Source organism: Salarias fasciatus, chromosome 8 (genome assembly GCF_902148845.1).
Source record: "Salarias fasciatus chromosome 8, fSalaFa1.1, whole genome shotgun sequence".
Lineage (NCBI taxonomy): Eukaryota > Metazoa > Chordata > Actinopteri > Blenniiformes > Blenniidae > Salarias > Salarias fasciatus.
The window spans coordinates 14,556,709-14,577,090 of NC_043752.1; the positions used below are offsets into that span (position 1 = coordinate 14,556,709).

At 43.6% G+C, this 20,382-nt stretch overlaps 2 protein-coding genes and 1 long non-coding RNA gene across 5 annotated transcripts in view; 1 reads left to right on the forward strand and 2 right to left on the reverse strand.

Annotated features, from left to right (window-relative positions):
* Positions 1-691: 691 nt before the first annotated feature.
* c8h10orf90 (chromosome 8 C10orf90 homolog) lies at positions 692-12,403 on the reverse strand. Its single transcript, XM_030098140.1, has 8 exons — positions 12,321-12,403; positions 9,155-10,472; positions 7,214-7,366; positions 6,799-6,923; positions 5,699-5,870; positions 4,467-4,530; positions 4,176-4,266; positions 692-2,412 (listed from the first exon to the last, which is right to left on the reverse strand). Exons 2-8 carry the CDS (start codon positions 9,939-9,941, stop codon positions 2,374-2,376), a joined length of 1,431 nt encoding a protein of 476 aa, XP_029954000.1. The 5' UTR covers positions 9,942-10,472; positions 12,321-12,403; the 3' UTR covers positions 692-2,373.
* A 2,154-nt stretch (positions 12,404-14,557) lies between these two features.
* Positions 14,558-16,910, reverse strand: LOC115393465 (uncharacterized). Its single transcript, XR_003931957.1, has 3 exons — positions 16,775-16,910; positions 15,899-16,577; positions 14,558-14,608 (listed from the first exon to the last, which is right to left on the reverse strand). It is a non-coding gene; the product is annotated as an uncharacterized LOC115393465 (long non-coding RNA).
* Positions 16,911-19,664: 2,754 nt separating this feature from the next.
* dock1 (dedicator of cytokinesis 1) overlaps positions 19,665-20,382 on the forward strand; it is a 135,922-nt gene continuing 135,204 nt past the window's right edge. For 2 of the 3 annotated variants that reach the window (XM_030097503.1, XM_030097504.1), the window contains exon 1: positions 19,665-19,879. In XM_030097503.1, coding sequence (XP_029953363.1) covers positions 19,837-19,879 — 43 coding nt within the window. In that variant the 5' untranslated portion in view covers positions 19,665-19,836. The remainder of the gene's footprint in view (positions 19,880-20,382) is intronic. The other variant, XM_030097505.1, reaches the window with a different exon arrangement.

Here is a 20,382-nt window from a genome sequence, read left to right on the forward strand (position 1 = left end):
CCAAACCACAGTCATACAAAATTTGTTTGATGCATTAATACATAAAGTCAAATATTGGGCTTTTAAATATATTCATGGAGCCTGAGTTTTAGGCTTCCTTCAGTGAGATGTACAAAATAAAAAATACATGGATGTGGGCTGATTGTATGCACTCTGCACAGACCACCTCTTTCTAAATGCAGGCAGAAAAAGAAAAAAAAAACAAAACAAGGAGATGTCCTTGTGCACCCTGAAATGCTTCTTTTCCTCCATCACAATGAAGGTATAACATTTCAGGGCAACATGCGCCCAGCGTGAAGGATGAGGCGAAGTCACAGCTCAGCACATCTTATTGTTCCCTTATTTTCTTTGAAATTGGAGCGAGCAGGCTGAGAGCCACAACACTCTAAAAACACTTTTTTTTTTTTCTCAAAAGTCTTGTGTCAAGATAGAATATGAATAGATATAAATTATTACCCAAGAAGTATTTCTCAGAGTGCTGACCTTCTGCGAGTTCACACAAAGAGCTGATAGTTTGGTCCTAAGATGATAAGGAGCAGCAGAAAGTTCTCTCCGTTCATGTGCAAGGGCAGATAAGTATTCCGCTGTTACTGAGTCTCTTCCATGCATGTAATCTGGAGTCGAAAACAACTTTTTCAGCGTGGAAAATAAAAACACAAGTCAGATATAAAATACTTTTTTATTAAATAGAGATATAAAACATGGAGCTGGAACATGGAACCATATTTCTGTTAAAGTAAAACAGTCTTTGGCGGGAGACCAGAGGATACACACAGCTAAATTGGTAAAACAGAAAATCACACAGTCAATGACCTCCTAACAGCGCACGCGGTTCTTAATATACTCTCTAATCTGAAATTATGATTTTGATCCGTGAATGCTGTGATTAGCATACTGTCCAAATACACCCGCTTGCTTCTGCGCTGACATGAAGGAAGGTCTCCCAAAATAGTAGCAGCCAGGCATCTGTTTTCTGCATGACATCAGTGGAAATGAAGACAGATGAAACAGCTGGACTATGAAAGAACTCCAACTTGGAGGCTAATGAGCAAAAACAACAATTAAGAGTAATGAGAAGAGCGTTCGGCTCTATTGTCTATTATCCCCCAAAAATAAACATTCGCACGTCTCTTCTGATTTGAACTGATCCGACGTGAAGTCTTTCGCTTCGGATCCAAACACACAAGGCTAAGACTGCGGTGGCAGAGGACCAATCCGTCATGAAACACACTGAGAGACAAAGGCTCCATTGAACGGCGTTGTCCATTAACGGGGCGCTTCCGACGAGAAGGGGTCACATTCCTCCGTCTTAGGGCTAATAGCTGGCGCTGAATGACGGCAGGGCCACACTTTAGACTTCTTTCTGCTTATTGCACGTATAATGAGGATAACGGTCAGAGGCTGTCCCGGACGGGCCTGCGAGGCTTTAATGAGTGATTCGGTCTTATACGGCTGCTTCGCATCGTGTGAAAGTGACTGTGTGTGCCGTGCACATCAGCACTTCATCATGCACTGAGAGGTCACTCTGCATCCCGTTACATGAAGCATTCTGGAAAGTACAGGCGATCAGCAGCCGAGTGAAAACAAAATAACACTAATGAACGGCACAAAACACCCGTTTTGATGTTAGAGTGGGAGCCACTGAGATATTCGAATGAAGCCACAACAGCCTTCATTTACGTTTGCCGACCAGAAGGACAGTTAGGACAAACAAGCGAGGGAACATCTGCTTTTCTCAAAGGATACGACAGTTTTTCAGAAATCCACAAGGTCATTTAACAGCAAGGTTTTGATGGTATTTCCAGAACTCCTTATGATTCTTCTGCTAAAGTGTGTGCTACATATTCTGTGCACTTCATGCTTTAGCCCCTTTAAACCTGTCCATAAAGGAGAATTCATGATTCTTTTCAGCTTTGATTTGAACAAGACAATCTACATGTTTTCCTCAGTCCAAAGGCACACCCGTCTGGTAAATTGCTGACTCTAAATTGCCTGCAGGAGGAAAAGTGTGTGTGTGCGTGTGTGTGTGTGTGTGATAGTCTGTCTTTCAGTATTGGCCTTGGGACGGTGACTTGTCCAGGCTGCACCATGCCTCGCGTCCAGACTTAACTCAGATTGACTCCAGCTCGCCTCATCCCCAGATTGGATGAATCAGGTGTGAGACGGAAAGTTGGGTGGATTGACAAAAACGGTTCTTTGAAGATGGACGAGTCTGGGCTTTCCCATACTGAATGTATCTGTAGCAAAAACAGATGTTAACCTTGATACGCTGTAATACTTCAATGTAAGGTGAGTTTGAGTGATATTTTCAACAATTCTGAAATGTTAGATGCTTCTTCTTCTTCTTCTTCTTCTTCTTCTGCAGTCTGCCATTCAGTTGTTGCTTTTCTGAAGAACTTGAGCCAGCAGTTTCTGCAACAGGACAATAAACATTTACGGCGCGTCGCTCGTGATAGATGACCGTTCGGGGATCACACAGAAACATTTGGACGACACACAGACGCGTCCTCGGCCTCGGCAGTCGCGTAAACAGGTGTGAGGCTTTGCTACCTGTCACTCTCTCATTCACACTGCTGCATCCTCTGGCGGCGGCCTCCCTCCTGCATGTTATCTGCCACAGCAGCAGTGTGGGCGGGGCGGCGGTGTGTGCGAGTGTGTGTGTGTGTGAGTGTGTGTGGGCGCCCACTCTGGGCGCACCGAGGCTGAATGGTGGCACTGCACCGTAGCTTTCTATGCCACTGAAGGGCCTTTTGTTTCAGAGGGGGAACACAGGCCTCACACACTCTGCACAATGAGACTGTTCACGCCGTCCTCCTCATAATGGGAGGACGGGTGAGACAAGGAGACGACAATCCCTCCTGCAGGACAAACTCACGTCTTAAAAAAGGGAGATTTCCTCTACTGTGATGGTGAAAACCGTTAACAATTGTTTTACATGTGGAAAATGCCAAATCAGGATTAAGTTCATAATGACCTGAATCCTGCTATTAAATCAGAAAAGTTTGGCAACAGCGACATCTGGTGGACTCATGGATGCATTGCAGTAGTCTTTTTGCTTCGAGGCGTTCCTGAGAATTTGCTTTATTTAGGTTTGATTTAGATTTAATCATCAGTTGTTTACGGCTTGGATGAAAATGAGCAAATCCCACTGAGATCAGGCTGTAATTTGGTGCAGTGGTTAGGACTCTTGCGTCACAGAGGGACGATCCGCTGTTCGAGTGAGGGTCTTTCTGTGAGGAGTTTGCATGTTCTGTGCATTTGAGTTTGTGTGTGTGTGTGTGTTCATCTGTGATCGCACTGTGACTGGTCCAGGGTGTACTGATGCACCTACACGTTAGATGAAGTGGAGTGTATGGAAACGTGGTGGACATTAAGAACCTATCCAGGACAGTTAGAGTGAGTTAAATTATTAATACTAATACAGTCATTACACCAGGATCAATTCTTCGTCTTCTGTAATTAGCTTTCAGAACAAAACAACCAACCTGTTCATTTCCACAGAAAAATAAATAGGTCCAGCATCCCATCTGCCTAATTTGTTTTTTTTGTTTCTGACATCTTTGTGAAAAATGTTCTTTCAGGCAAACCTCACGTGTCCAACTTTAAAAACCCTTCTTTTCAATTAAGCCACACTGAGTGGGCTGCCCATTTAAATGGACTATTTTCACTGAGCGTGTTGCTCCAAATAGACCAGAAGCTGCTTTATCAGGATAGAAATCATTTAGTGTTGGCCATTACCGCATGATTTTTCACCCTTTGTGAGGTTTAATTGAGCTTGGAGGATAAAGATGTGTTTTTACTTGCTCCACTGCTGATGGGTTGTCGGCACAGTTAATGTTCTGTCCAGTCTCTCGGGCAGGTGCTGGTGACAGTCTGCCTAGCTGTTTGAAAATGCTGAGTGTAATTTATATCTTTATGCATCATTACCTCATATATATGCATTTATAAAAATTGATCGACATAAAACATGTATACCTGTTTTTTTTGTGTTTTTTTCTTTTAAAGGAGAGCAGGTGTGTCTCTATCCAGTCTGATTTAGCCTGAATTCAGCTTATTTTCAAAAGACAGCAAAATAAAACCATTCCAATTTGCATCATGCTGTTAAACAGTAAATTGGTTAAGATATCCATCTAAAGGAAAAAAAACAACAAAAAAACAAAACACTGGAGTGTTACCTTTTTGAAAAGCTCAACTCGTTGCCTGTTGCTCAGACAGATTTCCCTCTTCTTCTCTTCATCCTTTTTTCTCTTCATCTCAGCAGCCGTCCTGGAACAGATTTGTTATGTGCAGTATTTCACCGCTCGTGGTTGATTTACTGATTAAAAATGAAACGATGAAGTAAAAACCACACAGAAAATGAAGTTATTGATGGATTACTCCTTTTTTCTTTCTTTATTTCTTGGCAGTAGATGTAATAGTTCTACTTTCAGTCCAGACTCGGAACATTTAACTTATGTAGGACTCACTGTTTAGTTCTGGACTGCATGTCTTTCCAGTTAGTGGGTCTGTCTCTGGGTCTGAAAGGGTGATCTGCAAACACAAGCATGCACACACATATTCACTCAAACACACAGTGGAATACACACATGAAGCCAGTCGTGTTTGTTCTGCTGTTGGAGGAAACCGAAAGCTTCCACCTCGACAGAAGAAGCATCACACAGCATCTCCGTTCAGGGTTTGAAAGGTTGCTCTCGGTAGAGAAGTGGAACTTCCCTTCTGGTTTCACAGCACATATTCACTGCTCTACATCCAGATGTTGTAATAAACATTAGTACAAGTGTGTGACTGATTTACAAAGATCAACGCTGCAGGTTTGTGTTGTGGCCAACAGAGGGCAGGGAGCGCCGCAAAATCTCTAACATTCAGGCTTCACTGTTTACTGTGAGGCCTGGAACTCCAAATGGAACCTAATCAGACAAATCTTAATGACATTTGAAGGTCACATAAATATCTCCACTGAAATCAAACACCGGCACTCATTCCAGATCTTGCTATTCAATTGAGAAGTTTTTGCATATGCAACAAAGTTGTTTGACTTCAGTTGTATTTATTAGTAAACTGTGCCAGTGAGTCACTTAAAATGATGCTATATGTGAAGTTGCTGAGCAAAAATAAAATCTGTGTTGCACTCCATATCCTCACTTCATTTGATTTATTCGTCTCCGCTCGGTTTTTCAGCGGAGATTCAATGGAAGCATTTAATAGTCTATCCATCAATCTTTTACACAGCTTTATTAGAGTTGTGGGGGTTTGGAGCGGAGCCCGGCTGACTCTGGGTGAAGGCAGGGTGCAACCTGGACAGCTCGCCACCACAGGGCAAAAACAGAGAGGCAGACAGACGGTGACACACATTCACACACACACACACACACACACACTCATATCTGTTCATCTGGTGATGAATGTTAAATAACCTCAGATAACTAATTATTAGTTTAATTTCATAGCGCAAGCAGAAAGCAAGGAACAGGGAGAACATGTAAACATAAAACCAATGAAATCAGCAGCTTTGTGCTAAAAATAAAGAGAAAAACATAATATCTTCATGACCTCTGAATGACCAGAGTGACCAGCAGCCCCCTCTTTGTTCTGACTGTATGTGTGGGATTAGTCATGTGGCAAACGGCCGCCGCAGCTGCACAGGGACAGCGCACGGTGCGGCGGACGAGTGAGGTGAGATTAGCGGCGAGCAAATTACCATTCAGAGCGGCTGATTGGGCGCCGTGGGCTCTCCTCTGCCCGAACGCCGCGTCCGGCCGCAGGCCTACTGAATCTGACAGCTCCCTCCTCTCCCGCGCCTTCCGCTCCAGCCGCCGCACTCTGCCCTGAGAGCGGCTGATGAAGTCTGGTCTGGACCTCTTCAGCGCTTGCTGCCAAAGCCAGATAATATATTGCTCTTCTTGACAAAACATTTAAGCCTAACCTCTATTTCAAGCTCCCATTACCCCCGAACGCAGAGCCCTGAAGGGTCCCAAACTCCCAAAGCCAGAGAAAATGTGTCACTTTGGTAACATTGCACAGAAATACAATAATTTCCACTCCCGTGTTTTCTAACTCTGTGTGACTCTGTGTGGTTTATATAAATGTCACAGAATTTATGTTTCTATCTCATGGTCCCTGGTGTTACATTCATAGTTTCTGGTTTTGTTCTTGTATTATAGTTTTATTTCTACAGCGTTCTGCAGTCACATGTCGGTCTGTGTTTGGGTTCATGTCTGATTGTACGTTGCACGTGGGTTGCTTTTCTCATCTGTATTGTTTTGTGACTTGTGTGTGCTCGACTATGTTTCCTCTGTGATTACCTCTTCCTCCTGGCGTGCATTCAGTCTATGCATGTGTCTTTATACAGCTGTCAGCTTTATTTCTAGGAATTTACCCAATTTAAAAGAATGAGCTTTATTCCCTACATCTAGTTTTGAATGACGTTCTATATTCTGTCATATTTCTCTTAAGAAAAATCACAAATTCTTCTCAAAAATAAATTATAATATAAGAAAAAAATGCAGGGAAATGTATTCCTCTAAATGTTTCTCCAACCTTGCAAGCTCTCCAGCACCCCCTAAGGGAATCCCGCCCCACATTACTGTCCAAATGCACCACAATGCAGGCCTCCTGGCCTCTAAAATGAAAAGAATCAAAAGGCAATTGAGGTTTAAATGAATGTGAACACTACCTGGCTTTAAAAGGTCATTCACAACTTGGCAAAATGTCTTACTTTATTTTAGATATCCCTGAGCCTGTGTTTCACTATTTTGTTGAGTAGAAAAAAAAAAAAAAAGCTGTGAACTCTGAACTCACCTGGAGAGAAACAGGTTCGTCTGACCTTTCGGTGCCTGGACTCAGTGGAACGAATCCAGCAGGGCTGCGGCGTTGGCCCTGGCTTTGATCCGGTGGGGATTTCATACATTTCCCCCCATCTGTCACTACCAAGGCAGAGAAATCCGATAGTTTAAGTTTGATTTACTCCTGGCTTGAGCTCACATGCCTGAGTGTGATGCACAGTTACCAGGAATCATGACATGTCCTTTATTTATATAATTCAAATACATAAGAGGCGAAGAATTTCCCCTTATCTTTATTGATTCGATTAGTGATAGAGCCATAAAACAAGGTGAACCAGCAACTTTTTTTTTAGTCATTTGCAATAAAGATCATGGTTTTATGAGGTGTGAGATTATGTGTACATACGAAGGGAAAGAAGGAGTAATAATACCCATATTCCCCGGGGGCGAGGCGGCCGAGTCCCTCTCTAAATCACCATTTGGTGTTGTCTTCTTCCCAAGTCGTCTCTGGAGTTTGATATTTGCAATAATGGCCGCTGCATTGAGGGCGAGCACTTCGTCTGGAGACTGACTGGAGCGGGGATCTGAAATGAAAACCAGCCCTGATGTGACCGGGGAGTGTGTAAGGCAGCGACGCCGGCCGCCATTGAGTGACCATTTGGCTGCTGAGCACCACGGGCAAGTGTGTAATAATATTTAATATCCTGCCTCAGTTGGTAGTTGACGGAATCAAACATTGAATTTAAATGATGATGCCTTGGGGCTTGTAATTAATTGACGACACTTGTAATGAATGTGATTAAAGAATAATTAATAATTTCACACTGAGGAAAGACATCATGAGGGAAGAAGCACGTTTGCTGAACTGAAAACGGGTTCATCATATTACACACACACACACACTCACACACACACACACACCTGAAGATGCACATTTACCAAAGAGTAAACTGAGCTGGCATTTTTAGAGAATATAAATGAACAAATAGAGGTTTGAACACTGTGTGAAGACACCTCCAAACTTTCAATTTAGAGCTGGGGACTTAAAAACCCTGGACTTAATTATGTCTGGATCAGTTCCAGGTTCCACAGCTCAAAAACAAGGATTTATAAAATTGCTTTAATATATGCAAGAACAAGTCTCAGCTTTAATTAAAAAAGTGGAAGAAAATTAAAAAGATGATAGCGACAGGGAAGACTGACATGGTCTAACATGTTGGATATTCAGTACGTCTGGTTTTTCATAGTTTCTGCTCATTTATATCATAAAATAGAAATAGAAATAGCTTTTTGAAGTCCCAAAAGGCTTGTTTTTGTACACACATAGACCTCGCTGTCTTTTGACATGTGGTTACCAACAGGAAGGACAAGACAGAGATAATTTCTTTCTTTATTTGCATCTTGAATATGAAACTGCTTCTACAGAACCATTGTCTTGATTTGTATCTCGAGTGAAGGGAGGCTACAACTCCAAAAACACAGCTCAGCACTTCTTGGGTTCAAGCTGGCAACAATATCTAGCTGAACGTTTTGCCATAGCCTCAACCACGCTGGATTAAATTAAATTATTGCCTTGTTTTAATGTTTTTTTTAAAGTTCAAATTCAATTTGAAAACTGGAAACTTAAAATAAATTCCCACCGTCTCACACTGCACTTACCAGTCGTCCCTGGGTAATTGAGGTGTTTCCTCCAGTGTCTCATCACATCATTTTATTTTATTTTATTTTATTTAAGAGCAGCAGCAATAAAGTAGCTTTTAAGCTAATAGCTAGCTTTATGAGGCTGGATCTCATTGGCCAGATGGCTAATACTTCCTTGCAGATTTATGTCACTACAACCAGATTAGTGCGAGGAAACATTTGCAGATGCAATTACTGGGATGCGGGATGTGAATCCCGAACTGCATTCTGACACAAACTAACACCTTATTTTCAGCATGTTTAGCAGCTTGTGATTTCTCAGCCTTTCCCCCGTGCTGCGGTTTGAAAAGAAGGAGCAGGAATAGATTATGCATGCAAAGAGATGCGTGGGAAAATGAGAGGTGAAAATGAGAAAGCTTGTCTGGGTGCCAGTGGGGCCTTCGCAGTGTTACTCAACATCAACACAGATGTCTCATCCGGGTGTCAATTGCACCTTACAGCAACAGATTAAGGCGTAATCTCGATACAATTTAATAATGGCCATCAATGAGACATCAAAGATGAAAGACGGCATCAAAATCTGAGAGTGTGTGTAATAACCTGAAGCTAGAACACACAGGTGCCACAGAGGAAGTGTGTATTCAGACATTGGGGTTTTTTGAAAATACAGATCAGAGACTGAAGGAGCCTTGCTGAAAAGGAGATTGTTAAAGTAGGACAGAGAAGCATACCCGGGGCTTTGATGAGAGTCAGACTCCTCTTTGTATCCTCTGGCCGCAGCAACATTATGTCTTTTTCTCCTTTGTCGCCTCCGCTTGGTTTAAGGGTGTCTGTTAGTCGCTGTCCAGGTTCTGTTGCTGCTTTTTCGCGGCCGATGAAACCACTGCTTGGGTTCACGGGGTTGATATTGGTCTGCTGTGGAAGCCCAGAGCTCCATTTCCTGGCCACTGGTTGTGTCACGGTCTCCTTGCATGGCTCAGTGTGTCCAATCGCATTGCCATACCAGCTCTGTGGTCTGTGTGGCCGGTCCGGCCGCCGTCCAACGGCCTTTGAGGGAACCTCAGAGGAAGCAGGTGCTGCTATCGCAGGGGGGTTACTCAGAAAGAGACTCAGTGTGGATCTGTGCACTGTACCATTCTTCTCTGGATCTGCAGTCATTGCATGTGGAGCTACAGTGGAGTTGTTGTTGGTGACTTGGTGTTGTGACGGTGCTACATTGCTCTTAGGGGGATTTCCTTGACTCCATGTGCTGTTGTTCTGAAACAGTCCCTCAGTGTAGCTGTGTCTGTACTCTGGGTGGCTGCACCGGGCTTTAGCTGGACTGTAGCTCTCCCTGTGCTCCGTCACTTTGATGATGGTGGCTTTTCTTCTGTGAACCACTGTGTCCACAGCATAGTCAGCAGACGGTGTCCCTGTCTTTCTAGAGCTTGGACCGGGGCTAGCCATCACCCTCTTCTCTGTCACTTTCACGATAGTGGCCTTCCTTTGCACCGTCACCTGCCCAGGGCTCGGCTCCATCGAGGAATGGTGGTTTATGGGAGGAGAAGGGGATCGGCTGGACTGGGAGGAGGTGTTGCCTGAGCCAGGCAGACTGGAAGACCTGCAGACTTTTCTGGAGGAGATGGTGATGGACGAGAAGCCGGTTCTGTTCTGAGGGATAAGCGTGGTTACAGCAGAGCTCGTCTGTATGTTGTTTGTTTCACACAAAGGGACGATTGCCTTCACAGGCTGGGCGCTGCTTGTTCTGCGCAACGGACCCTGTGGCTTACATGGCACTGTGGTGTTTGTCCTTTGCGGCAGAGTGGGCGGTCTGTAGAAATCAGCAGAGGTTGTACGATTCAGAGGAGAAGGCTTGAGGGCCTCTGGGCTCGTTGTTTTTGTCAGCGGGGACTTTGTGTTGGGGTCTGAGCTGGTTCCTGCGGGGAGCTCTTTAGACTTGCTGCCTCCGGGGAAAGCTAACACCCTGTTGGTATTCCAGCGACTCCTCAGAGCCTGCCAGCCTGCAGGTCTCTCGCCTCCTTTGGAAGCCAAATTCTGCTTTTCTGGCACCTAGAGCATGTAGATAAAATAAATTCTATTAGACAAATATCCTCAATCAGGCATGGGAACCCCATCCCACCTTCTCATTGGCAAGAATATCCTATGCTGAATGTTTTGCCATAATCAGTCGTACCATATAGCACATGCTGCACATCCTCCATGCCAAATTCAACTTTTGCTTTCATGTTCCAAATACAGAAACGGAGCATAGCCTCATTTAATATGGTATGAGACGCTGACAATATGGCATCTCACTAATGCTACTTTTCACCAGCAGGTCAGCTGTCTTGTATTTCTGGAGGGCTTTGCTGTTTGTTCTGTAGTCAGATGATTCTCCCCATGCTTGACACAGTGAATGCCCCACCAGCGATGGAAACAGCAGCAGCCGAAGCCAGCACACAGCGTGACTTATCCCTCACAGAATAACAATGAAACTCTATCCTCGACAGAAACTGAGAGGCAAAAAAGCGAAGATTCAGGTCCTTTAGGCGAGAGGGTCCTGATGGTGTTTACGGACCGTGGAGAAATACTGATATGTCCCTGTTCTAAACGCCAGCAGGTTTAAGACGTGACGTCCCTCCCTGATCCCTCATTTAGCAGCGGAGCATGAAGTGTGAGATTTTACCATTTCTATTTCCATCTTTGGAGTGTGTTTAATTTTCAAAACAGCTCTGACCAAGGCTCTGCACACCCTGTGGCTAAAACGGATTGCTTTTGAGAATGCAATAGTTTCCCCGAGAAGAAACACTCGTGAGCCTTTATGATCAAAGTCACATGTGCACAAAATCACAGATCGAATTATTTCTAATTATGACAATTATATAATGGAATTGATGGTTGCGGGCATTTCGATATTTCCAGGTCCAACCTAATTTTTATTTTGTACAAAAAGTCACATTTTTTCACTGCTTCAGATCATAAACAGGCAATTATTTCTCCTGGAGAAGAGAGCACATGACAAACTAAAACTCCTTTGTCGAGGGCCAAGTCCAAAAAGTTCAAATCTGTTCAATATGTGGATGCGGCGTCTCTTCTACGCTTTTTCTTCTTGTCCCTGTGTTGTACGTGTCAACATCAGGTGTTTTCTGTGTGTTTTGTCTGATAATGGAAACTCAAATTGTTATGATTTGAAAACTGTTATGAGATACTTCATCTAACATTTAACAAGTAACGCTGTCACCTTCAAATTTAAAGCAAAGGTGTTGCTTTGCATCCATAGTTCAATTTTTTTATTTGAGCTGTAATTTTGTTGAATGCCTCCTGCAATTTTTCAGTACTACCTGATGTCCAGGTGTGTCTGAAACACATGCAGGCAACATATTTTGAGAGCATGCGGACTGTGACATTTCTACCGATTTGCAACGTAAATAATTCTCTAACACAGAGCACTTGTTGTCTGCATAGAGTTCTCTTTGTTTTCATGACTGACCTTGCTTCAGTGAAACTCCTTTCAGAGAAGTGTTTTTAGGTTTCACACAGTCTTCTTTTTGTGTTCGCTTTTTTAAGCCTGAAGTTCAGAATCTGAAATCGCTTCTGACACACCTCACTCGCATGTGACTAAACAAAATGCAAACTTTAGATCCAGTTCAAACTAATACGATGGTCAAATGTTCCACCAGTTCAACAGCAGCATGTTAACACTGTCAGGGTAAAATGTTTCTATGCTGGCCAGAGCTTCAGAGCACATTATGTAAGTTTAATACTGAGACTAAAAGAACCAATTTCCCCTTGTTGTCTAGACAGCCATACTCTGCTCCTTCTCACCCACACAACAATCATCATAATGTACAGCTTTTTTACCTACTTGCCACCTTTATATTTCCAACGCTCAGTCAAAAAAAAGATGTTATCCATTACCTGTTTATCATTGGGAGAGGTTTGATCAGGCGTCTGCCATGTCTTCGTACACACAGCACTCGGACTGGTGTGACGTCTCTCCACCTCTCCATCTATGTATCAAGGCAAAACAAATGGCACACTGTCACATTCCTCAGGAGACGTGCTCGCTCTCTGGCTCTGACACACACACACGCACACACAAGCGCGCCAGTCTGCTGTGGCGCTGTTGACACTGTCAATAATTGACGCCGGCACGGTGAAGTGAATCCTGCACCGCCCCTGAGCTTCACCTCTGCTTCCCTGAGAGACCTGGAAACTTGACTAGTTTGCCTCTCGGCCTCGCTGGCTGCTTGTCTGGCTGCGTTTCCACCTGCTGCTGTTACCATGGTGACAGGCTTTCACCTCGGGATAACCCTTAAATGCAATGTGCATAATCTATGGGTTTTTTTTTTTTTTTTTTTTCATTTTGGGGGAAAATAACAAGATGAGGTGAAAATGACGCCACTTTGCAAAAGTGATTACAGCTAAAAACATAAAATTACAAATGCATCCTCTGAGTTGGGATGCAGAGGGGGGGTTTCGGTCCACCTGCCACTTCACTCCACCTGCTGCCACCGCTATATGTCCAATTACCTTCTCAATGAAAAGACCCACGTCAAGTCATGCACCCCCCCTTTTAGAAAGAGCCTCTCTCATTACTTTCAGTATCTGAGGTCAAATTACCATTTTTCTGAATCAACAGCTGACCTTAATATCCCACAGAAGAATAAAGAAGCAGGGCCATATGGCCGATACTCTCTATAGTCCCCACCCTTCCAATTTGTTCGTCATCTGCATGAGTTTTATCTCGAAATGTGAGCGGGGTGAAAATTAACCAGCCTGCCAAACACGAAGGCCCTTGAAGCACCAGATCCATTTTTATTATCATTTGCTCATTAACACCAGGCTATTTCAAGTTTGCTAAATGTGACTTTTATGGAGGCAGAGGGCACAGGGAGTCTTTCAATAAGACCCTAAGTCTGATTAAAACTATTTCTGCAAGGGATGTCAGTGACGACCACAAAGAGAGGAAAATAATGGAGAAAAATATATGTCCAGCTGCAGTGGAAGTGAGTCAGTTCACAATGGAATAATTTGGGTTTGGGTTTTATTGGGCTTGCAGTTGTGGACACTGACCTGCATACAGATCGCAGCTTTTTGTTGATCATCCTTTTTAAACCTGCTGCTGGCTTTTCAGTCACAGCCAATGTATGCTCCTGCTTCCATATTGCAATAGTCACTGTGTAATATGATGGGATCTGAGTTGATGTTTTATTTGACTGATTTGTGGGAGTAGCCCTATTATTGATCGCTAAGAAGACAAAATTCCATCATGTATGTACATTTAACTGTATTGTAAATCATATTAAAGAATTACATGCTTCTATACAACTAACTGCACTGTCTATACATTTCTTCCTGCATTTGCTCATTTGATTTCTGTAAGCATTCCTGGGATAATCTATGTATAAACAAGGACCAGGCTGGAAGATCAAACCAGAGATCAAATCCAGAGAGTGCGAGGCTGCCATGTTCAAAGATTAGCAGCGCTCCTTTTCCAATCAGTCTGCATCTCCCCTTATCTTTCTGCCTCTTGCTTCCACCCCCACCCTGCCTCTTTTCTCATCAGTTTCTCAGTCGTAATAGCGCCCATTTCCTTTGCCAGAATACCGCGGCGCAACGGTCAGGACCAGCTGGACGTCAAACTGACTTAGCTTTTGGGGGATGTCGTGAAAAGTGATCAGCCAGCCGCTGAGTGAAGAGCGTCTGAAAGGCGACGGAGGCAGCACTGCTGCAAGCGGCTGATTAGAGGCAGGTAAAGTATGTGGCAAGTCAGCCCTGAAATAAGCTCTTGTTTTCTTGACCCTGTGGCCATATTGGTTATAGAGCTGATCAATCACATCAAGCATGAATTGAAACTGAACCCTGTGTGCTTCAGAGAACTTTTCTGCTCCTAAACACCTTTATTGCTTCTTTAAAATGTAGCTTTGTGAGAAAGTCCTAGGCTCTGTGATGGACCTATCCAAACTGTACCCTGCCTTCTCCCAAGGAGGATCAGCTCCCCAAAGATGGATAAACACTTTAGATCAGTGGATGAATGGATAATTGCATAGCTGTACTGTTGCTTTTACCTGTTGTTTTCCCTTTACTCGTCTAAAAAGCAGCTGTTTATTGCCAAATGTGCATTTAACTGCATACATACCTTGTGTCTTTTGTGTTGCTTGAGTCTTCTGAAATGTTGGGGTGATGGGTTGCTTCAATTTCACCTGTAAAAACAGTGCCTGCGTTATTATTTGATCACCTGAAACAACTGCAGCCTTTGCCACTCAGTATCTATAAAATGTCATCACAACAGTTCTGTTGGTGCAGCGTAAAAACAACAGAATTGTATTTTTTTTTTTTTTTTTTACAATATAATGTGTTATTTGCCAAAGAAAAGGCCCTAATTTGAACTTAGTGTATGTTTAGGAGCTTAGGTGTACATTGTAATTCAACATTTATTAGTTTGTTTGTTTTTTTTTTAGTTAAAAGCATCAGGTAGACTGAGGGGATGCATGACATATTATAGAATTATTTCAAAAGCAAAGCCTAGCTCAGTGTTTAGTACAAGTGGTTAATCAGGTTTAGTCGTCAGTAACCAATGCACGTTATTCCTTGTTGCTCTGAAGTCCTACACTAATGCAAGAAAAAAACAGTTTAGCTGTTTCCACTTGTTTCAGCAAAAGCAAACAGGCAGCTCAATATTTAGTAACAGCCATGAGAGTGGTATTGATTTTGTCAAAGTAAGAGTGTTTCCCAATAATTTCTACACTCTTCAATAATCATAATCTAACAGCACAGGAGAGCATGATTATCAGCGCTACAAACGTTTCATGAAGGCACTGTGTTGGAGGGTTTAGAATCGACAATAAAATCTCAAAGTTGACCTTTATTCGGAGGTAAAGTCTCAACATAAGGGATGTCTTTGTGCATCAAATGAGTCAGGGATCTGCTACAACACAGCTACTTATTGATTCGAGATTATATTATCAATTCACTGGGTAATACTCCCATCCAAACATCTCTCTACCCTGTCTTGCATCCTCTCCGAGCACAGAGCTCCATCTCTGCTGCCACAGCTCCAAATGAGTCGTAAACCTTTCACGAATGCGAAGAGTTCCTGCAGAGTAAGCTGTTTTCAAAGGATGCCGACGCGTCGCCTTCACCCCGGATAACTGAGACTTGACTACAAATGGCTCTCTGTGGCACTCTGTGTGTTTTACTCTGCCTAGCCTGGCACAGAGCGCCGTCACCTCCATTACACAACACTTAAGTGCAGACTTGCAGAGTTTACCCTGCCGTGCTGATGTCGGAGAGTCACACTCACACACAGGTATCACAGACAAAACGAACACAGCTTTAAACGCTGGCAGAGAATTAGAACACAAGACAGAATTCATGTAACATCTCTTGAGACATAAACTCTAGTCGGTTGTATTATAGTTTCTGGATGAATAAATTATAAATAAAAACAAAAGTACTAATGCTGTGATGGTGTCAGGTGTGTTGTAGCTTACATGGTCCATATATTGGTCTTGCTTGTTTGCATCCTCCACCATCATCACTCTTCTTTGGATTGGCAGCCACCCAATTTTGACTGGAGCCAGATAACTGAGCTGAGTTTGCTCCTTACTGGGGGTCTGCGTCACATGAGCCCTCTCCCAGTTTCCTCTGTGCTCCGGAGAGCCAATAAGCCCGGTCTGCAGGGACTCCTGGCTCCCCAGCGAGCTCTCACAGAGGCTCGAGCTCCCGCAAGAAGACGAGGCCGCGCTGAAGGAGGGGAAGCACTTCTGTCTCCAGGCACGTCCGCTCGGCTCCTTGTCCAGAACAGGCATGGATGTTGTCCGCTCATTAAAAGCCAGCGCTTGATCGTGATCTGGGGCTCTGAGCTGGCTCTGCAGGGTCTGCAGGTGCTCCAGCCAGCTGTCGAGCTGACCCCCCTCGATGGCGCTCTGGGGCCGAGGTGTTCGTGTCGGGCGGGGGACTCCAGGTGAGCGCTCCCCCTCTGGGATCAAGCCCTCCCAGCAGGACTCGTCTCCTGATCTCCTCCAGCCGGGAGCTCTCCTCAGGTGGGCAGCTGGCCTGCGGAGAGCCATCTCTCTGAAGCTCAGGTAACCGCTCGCAGCTCTAGGGTTTCAGCCCTCGATGAAAGCTTCAGAGTGGGGGTATTAATGAAAATCCCCCGGCTCCACCAGACTTCATACCCAGGGGCATGACAGAAGTGCACAGCAAAAAAAAAGGAATTAGTCGCTTCAAAAATGAATCAAATCGTTTTTGCTACAGATATGGTAGAACACAGCTGAGAATGCCAATGAGATTAAATTAAAATACATCCAGATCATATTATAATTCCCTGCTTTACATTACTTGAAGCTGCGGATACCAGTACTTACCAGTGACAGATAAATCATCCTATTTTCACTTCCCTGCAACTCGTCTCAGTGCTGCAGAAGTAAACACCCTCTGTCTCGATATAAAGTAGGTGCTGGTGGGTACTGTCTCCAGTCGGGCATGTAGCAATGTGGCAAACAAAAGAGTTACTGAGCGCCGAGCATCTAAAACAGGGAGGAAGATGGGAAGAAGGAGAGATGGGAGGGCCGAGAAGATGTCGGTGTTGCGTTTGACATAACAAGGTCTCCATTTCAATAGAGGGCATTCAGTCTTCAATCACCATATATTTCCGGGTTTATTCGAATCGAACACATAAATCAAAGTTTAAACAAAGGATCAGACTTTGTGACACTCGTGAGCCCTTAAAAACGACAAAGCACCACTAATGAGCAGATTATTCATGTCACCCCATGAATCATTTAAAGCTTAGGAAATCCTCTTTGTTGAATTCCCTGTTTCTTGTGTTCCGTGTGATCCCGTGGTCGTGGCCTGACGATGAAGCATATCTGTCCCGGAGCGTTCTCCCCGAGCCATGTGACTTCGGCAAGACTGTCTCAAAGTGGGCCAGTGTGATCTCTTAAGTAACTGTGACCCACATGATGTACCACAAAGCATGAGTGAAGGGTATTTACAAGACAGAGGAATTTGCCTCCGGCGAGACGCGAGATCTCACAGCAGATTTCATTAAAAAGCAGTTAAACACAGATCTGCGAAGATACAACGTCTTCCAAAAGGAGCTGGCTTTGATGTTTAATGAATTTCAGTGTCTCTCGGTGGATTAACAGTCTCCAGATGTCTTTCAAAGCAACTCCAGTGACACTGGGAGGATTAACATTTTCCAAATGTCTTTCAAAAACAGAGATAAGACAGAAGTTTCTTCGGCATCAGTCGGCGTGAGCAGCGTCGATACACCTCCTCAAACCTGACATGGAGAAACAACGCGCAGTTTTGGAAAACAGTTTGCATCTTTTTGTCCCCTCTGCCTGGAGATGACATCAAAACAAATCACAAAACATAACAGAGAAAAGGCAAGGTCGAAAAAAAGGGATACAGTAGCTGTCTTGTATTCACAGACAAAAAGCTACTGTATCTCTTTTGAGTCTTTTTTTTAATGCGTCCAAGCAGCAGCCCCCTCTGCTGGCGAGAGTCCAACACAAGAAGTGCAGGACATGAGACCCAGGGGTCATAAACTGAGGGATTTCTCCAAAATATGGAGAGAAGGAAGCATGTGCTGCATCAAGCAGACAAATAAAAACGAGTATATCTCAATTTATACGCCAGATGCATGCCTCTTTCTGTCTTTAACTGGTCATATACAGCTTTAAGGAGTGATTCTTATGACTCAGCACAGCCCCCGCTCAGAATAACATGCTTGTTTGAGCCTCTATAGCTTCATCATTGATGAAAAAGCAGGGGGAAACTATAGAGAGCTGGTATGAATTGTAATTATGTGGTTGAGGCAATTGAGGGAACAATCTTCCTTTGTATGTTTTACTATGAACAGTAAGATGTCACTATTAAATACAACTCTGTGTAGAGGAGCACTATAGGAAGTTTGTTCTTCTTCGAATGATCTGTGTTTTTTCCAGAAAGTACAATATCTATACAGTCAAAGTGAATTCATTAAAATGCAGAGAAGTAGCGTGTAGAGACAGTATGTGCAGCTATTTGCTGCTAGTTGCAGTGTTTCTTTTATCTTTATGCTTTTTATCATCACACTTAAATCATAGTCACATTTTCCCAGGCAATTTAATCTATCGGGAGTGTTCAACCATTCATTGTTTTTTGTTTAGTTCATATATTCCGTCATTAGATCATCAGTTTTTAACCAAACACACTTTCAATTTTTCACCTATAATTAAAAAAACAAACAAAAACAAACCCTGTCGTATATGCATTAGAAAGACTCAACAACTTCCATATGTCTTAATGAGCTGTCCAAATCCATCAATCCATCTTTTCGGCCTGTCCAAGAAGGACGTCAGGGGTCAGGTGAGAATGATCAAACACAGTATGCAGGTCTCAGGGATGGAGGAAAAAGCTGAAACTCATACAGTCAAGGGAAAAACATCCACATTTCACACATAGAGGACCCTTCAGAGTAGAGAACCTGGTGTTTTTACTGTCAGTACTACTTTAATAAGCTAACCACAGTATTATTATCACAATGTAAACAGTAATTGGAAGGTTGAATTGCAACACAAAACCAGAGAAGTGACTTAATTATTTTTTTTCGGATAATTAACATTATTTGTGCTTATTATAAATGCATAGTTGCTTAATGGTTTAACAAGCTTCAGTGGTGAGGTTAAATAGAATATTTGCCAAGATAAATCACACTCACTGAATTAAAAGTAGTTTCATTATTTTAAAAGGGGTTTTGGCTTTTGAAGGAAGTAGCAATAAGAAGTATTGAACTTTTATACTTTAGTGAAACCGAAGTGCTACATTATTGAAATTATTCTCATTGTAGGGTAAAAGTACTGCTTTAGCACCTTTTCATTCAGTTTCTATGTTTAAATAAATTATCAAGCACAGCATATAGAGTTGGCAATTTCTTTGGCAGATCAGAAATGTTAAAATAAGTTCAAGACTTTAAAAAAGAAAGAAACTAGATTGAAGGGAGCAGTTAAGGAGGGGAGAACATGCAAACTCAGCACAGAAAAGCTCCAAGGAAGTTGATTTGAACCTGATTTTTCATACAGCACTTGAACGCACCAACTGCCCCATAGCGGTGAAGCGGCTTTTTTCTCCTTTCAGAGTCTGAATTTGAAGTTTGAGCCCGGCTGTAAACAGCGGCTCAGGTCTGTCGGGGCGCTGCAGTTTGTAGCCTGGACGCCCTACAGACTGAAAAAGTTGTGTGTGAGTGTGTGTATGTGAGAGAGTGTGTGTTCCCTTCCTCCCCCTTGCGGAGCGTCCTGTCACTGGTGGAAAATGGCTGCTCAGGGAAGCTCCCCAAAGCTGAGAGAAAACTGACCAAAAAGTGCTCTCGCCGAGCGGAGGCCACGTCCGGACTCTCTTCCAGCGGGCAGGACGACGCCTCGGGGAAGCCCCGACACGGACCATGTCTCGCTGGGTGCCCACCAAGAAGGAGAAGTATGGAGTCGGTGCGTAAGAAAAGTTGCATGCTCCATCGTTAGCTCGCCCTAGCTCGGATTGCTCAAGTTAGAGAGGAATAGTGATTAGAAAGCCTTCCTGGCGGGACATCTCCGCCTAAAACAGGAGTCGGGGATGCAAATAGGACAAATCGGGGATTTGTCAGTGAGTTTTGCATGAGATGCAAAACACGGATTGTGTGTCTTTTGTGAGGAAGAGGAGTGTGTGTGTGTGAGTGAGTGTGTGTGTGTGTGGATTGGGAATTGTTAGAGGCGCGCCTAGTCTCAGCGCTGTTTCCTGTGTTGTGGGGCCTCCGCTCCAAAGTAACCAGCTTATAGCTTTAAGCTCAACTTTTTACAGTCGGGTTTGTGTGTTTTTACCGCTCCGTCTCTTGTTTGTTTGTTTGTTTGTTTCGTACGTGACTTCCTGAAAGGCTGAAATCTGGCCCGAGATCAGTGTTTCCCGGTTCAGATCCCACTTTCTCCTGCGGGGACTCTCACGATGACTCTCACAA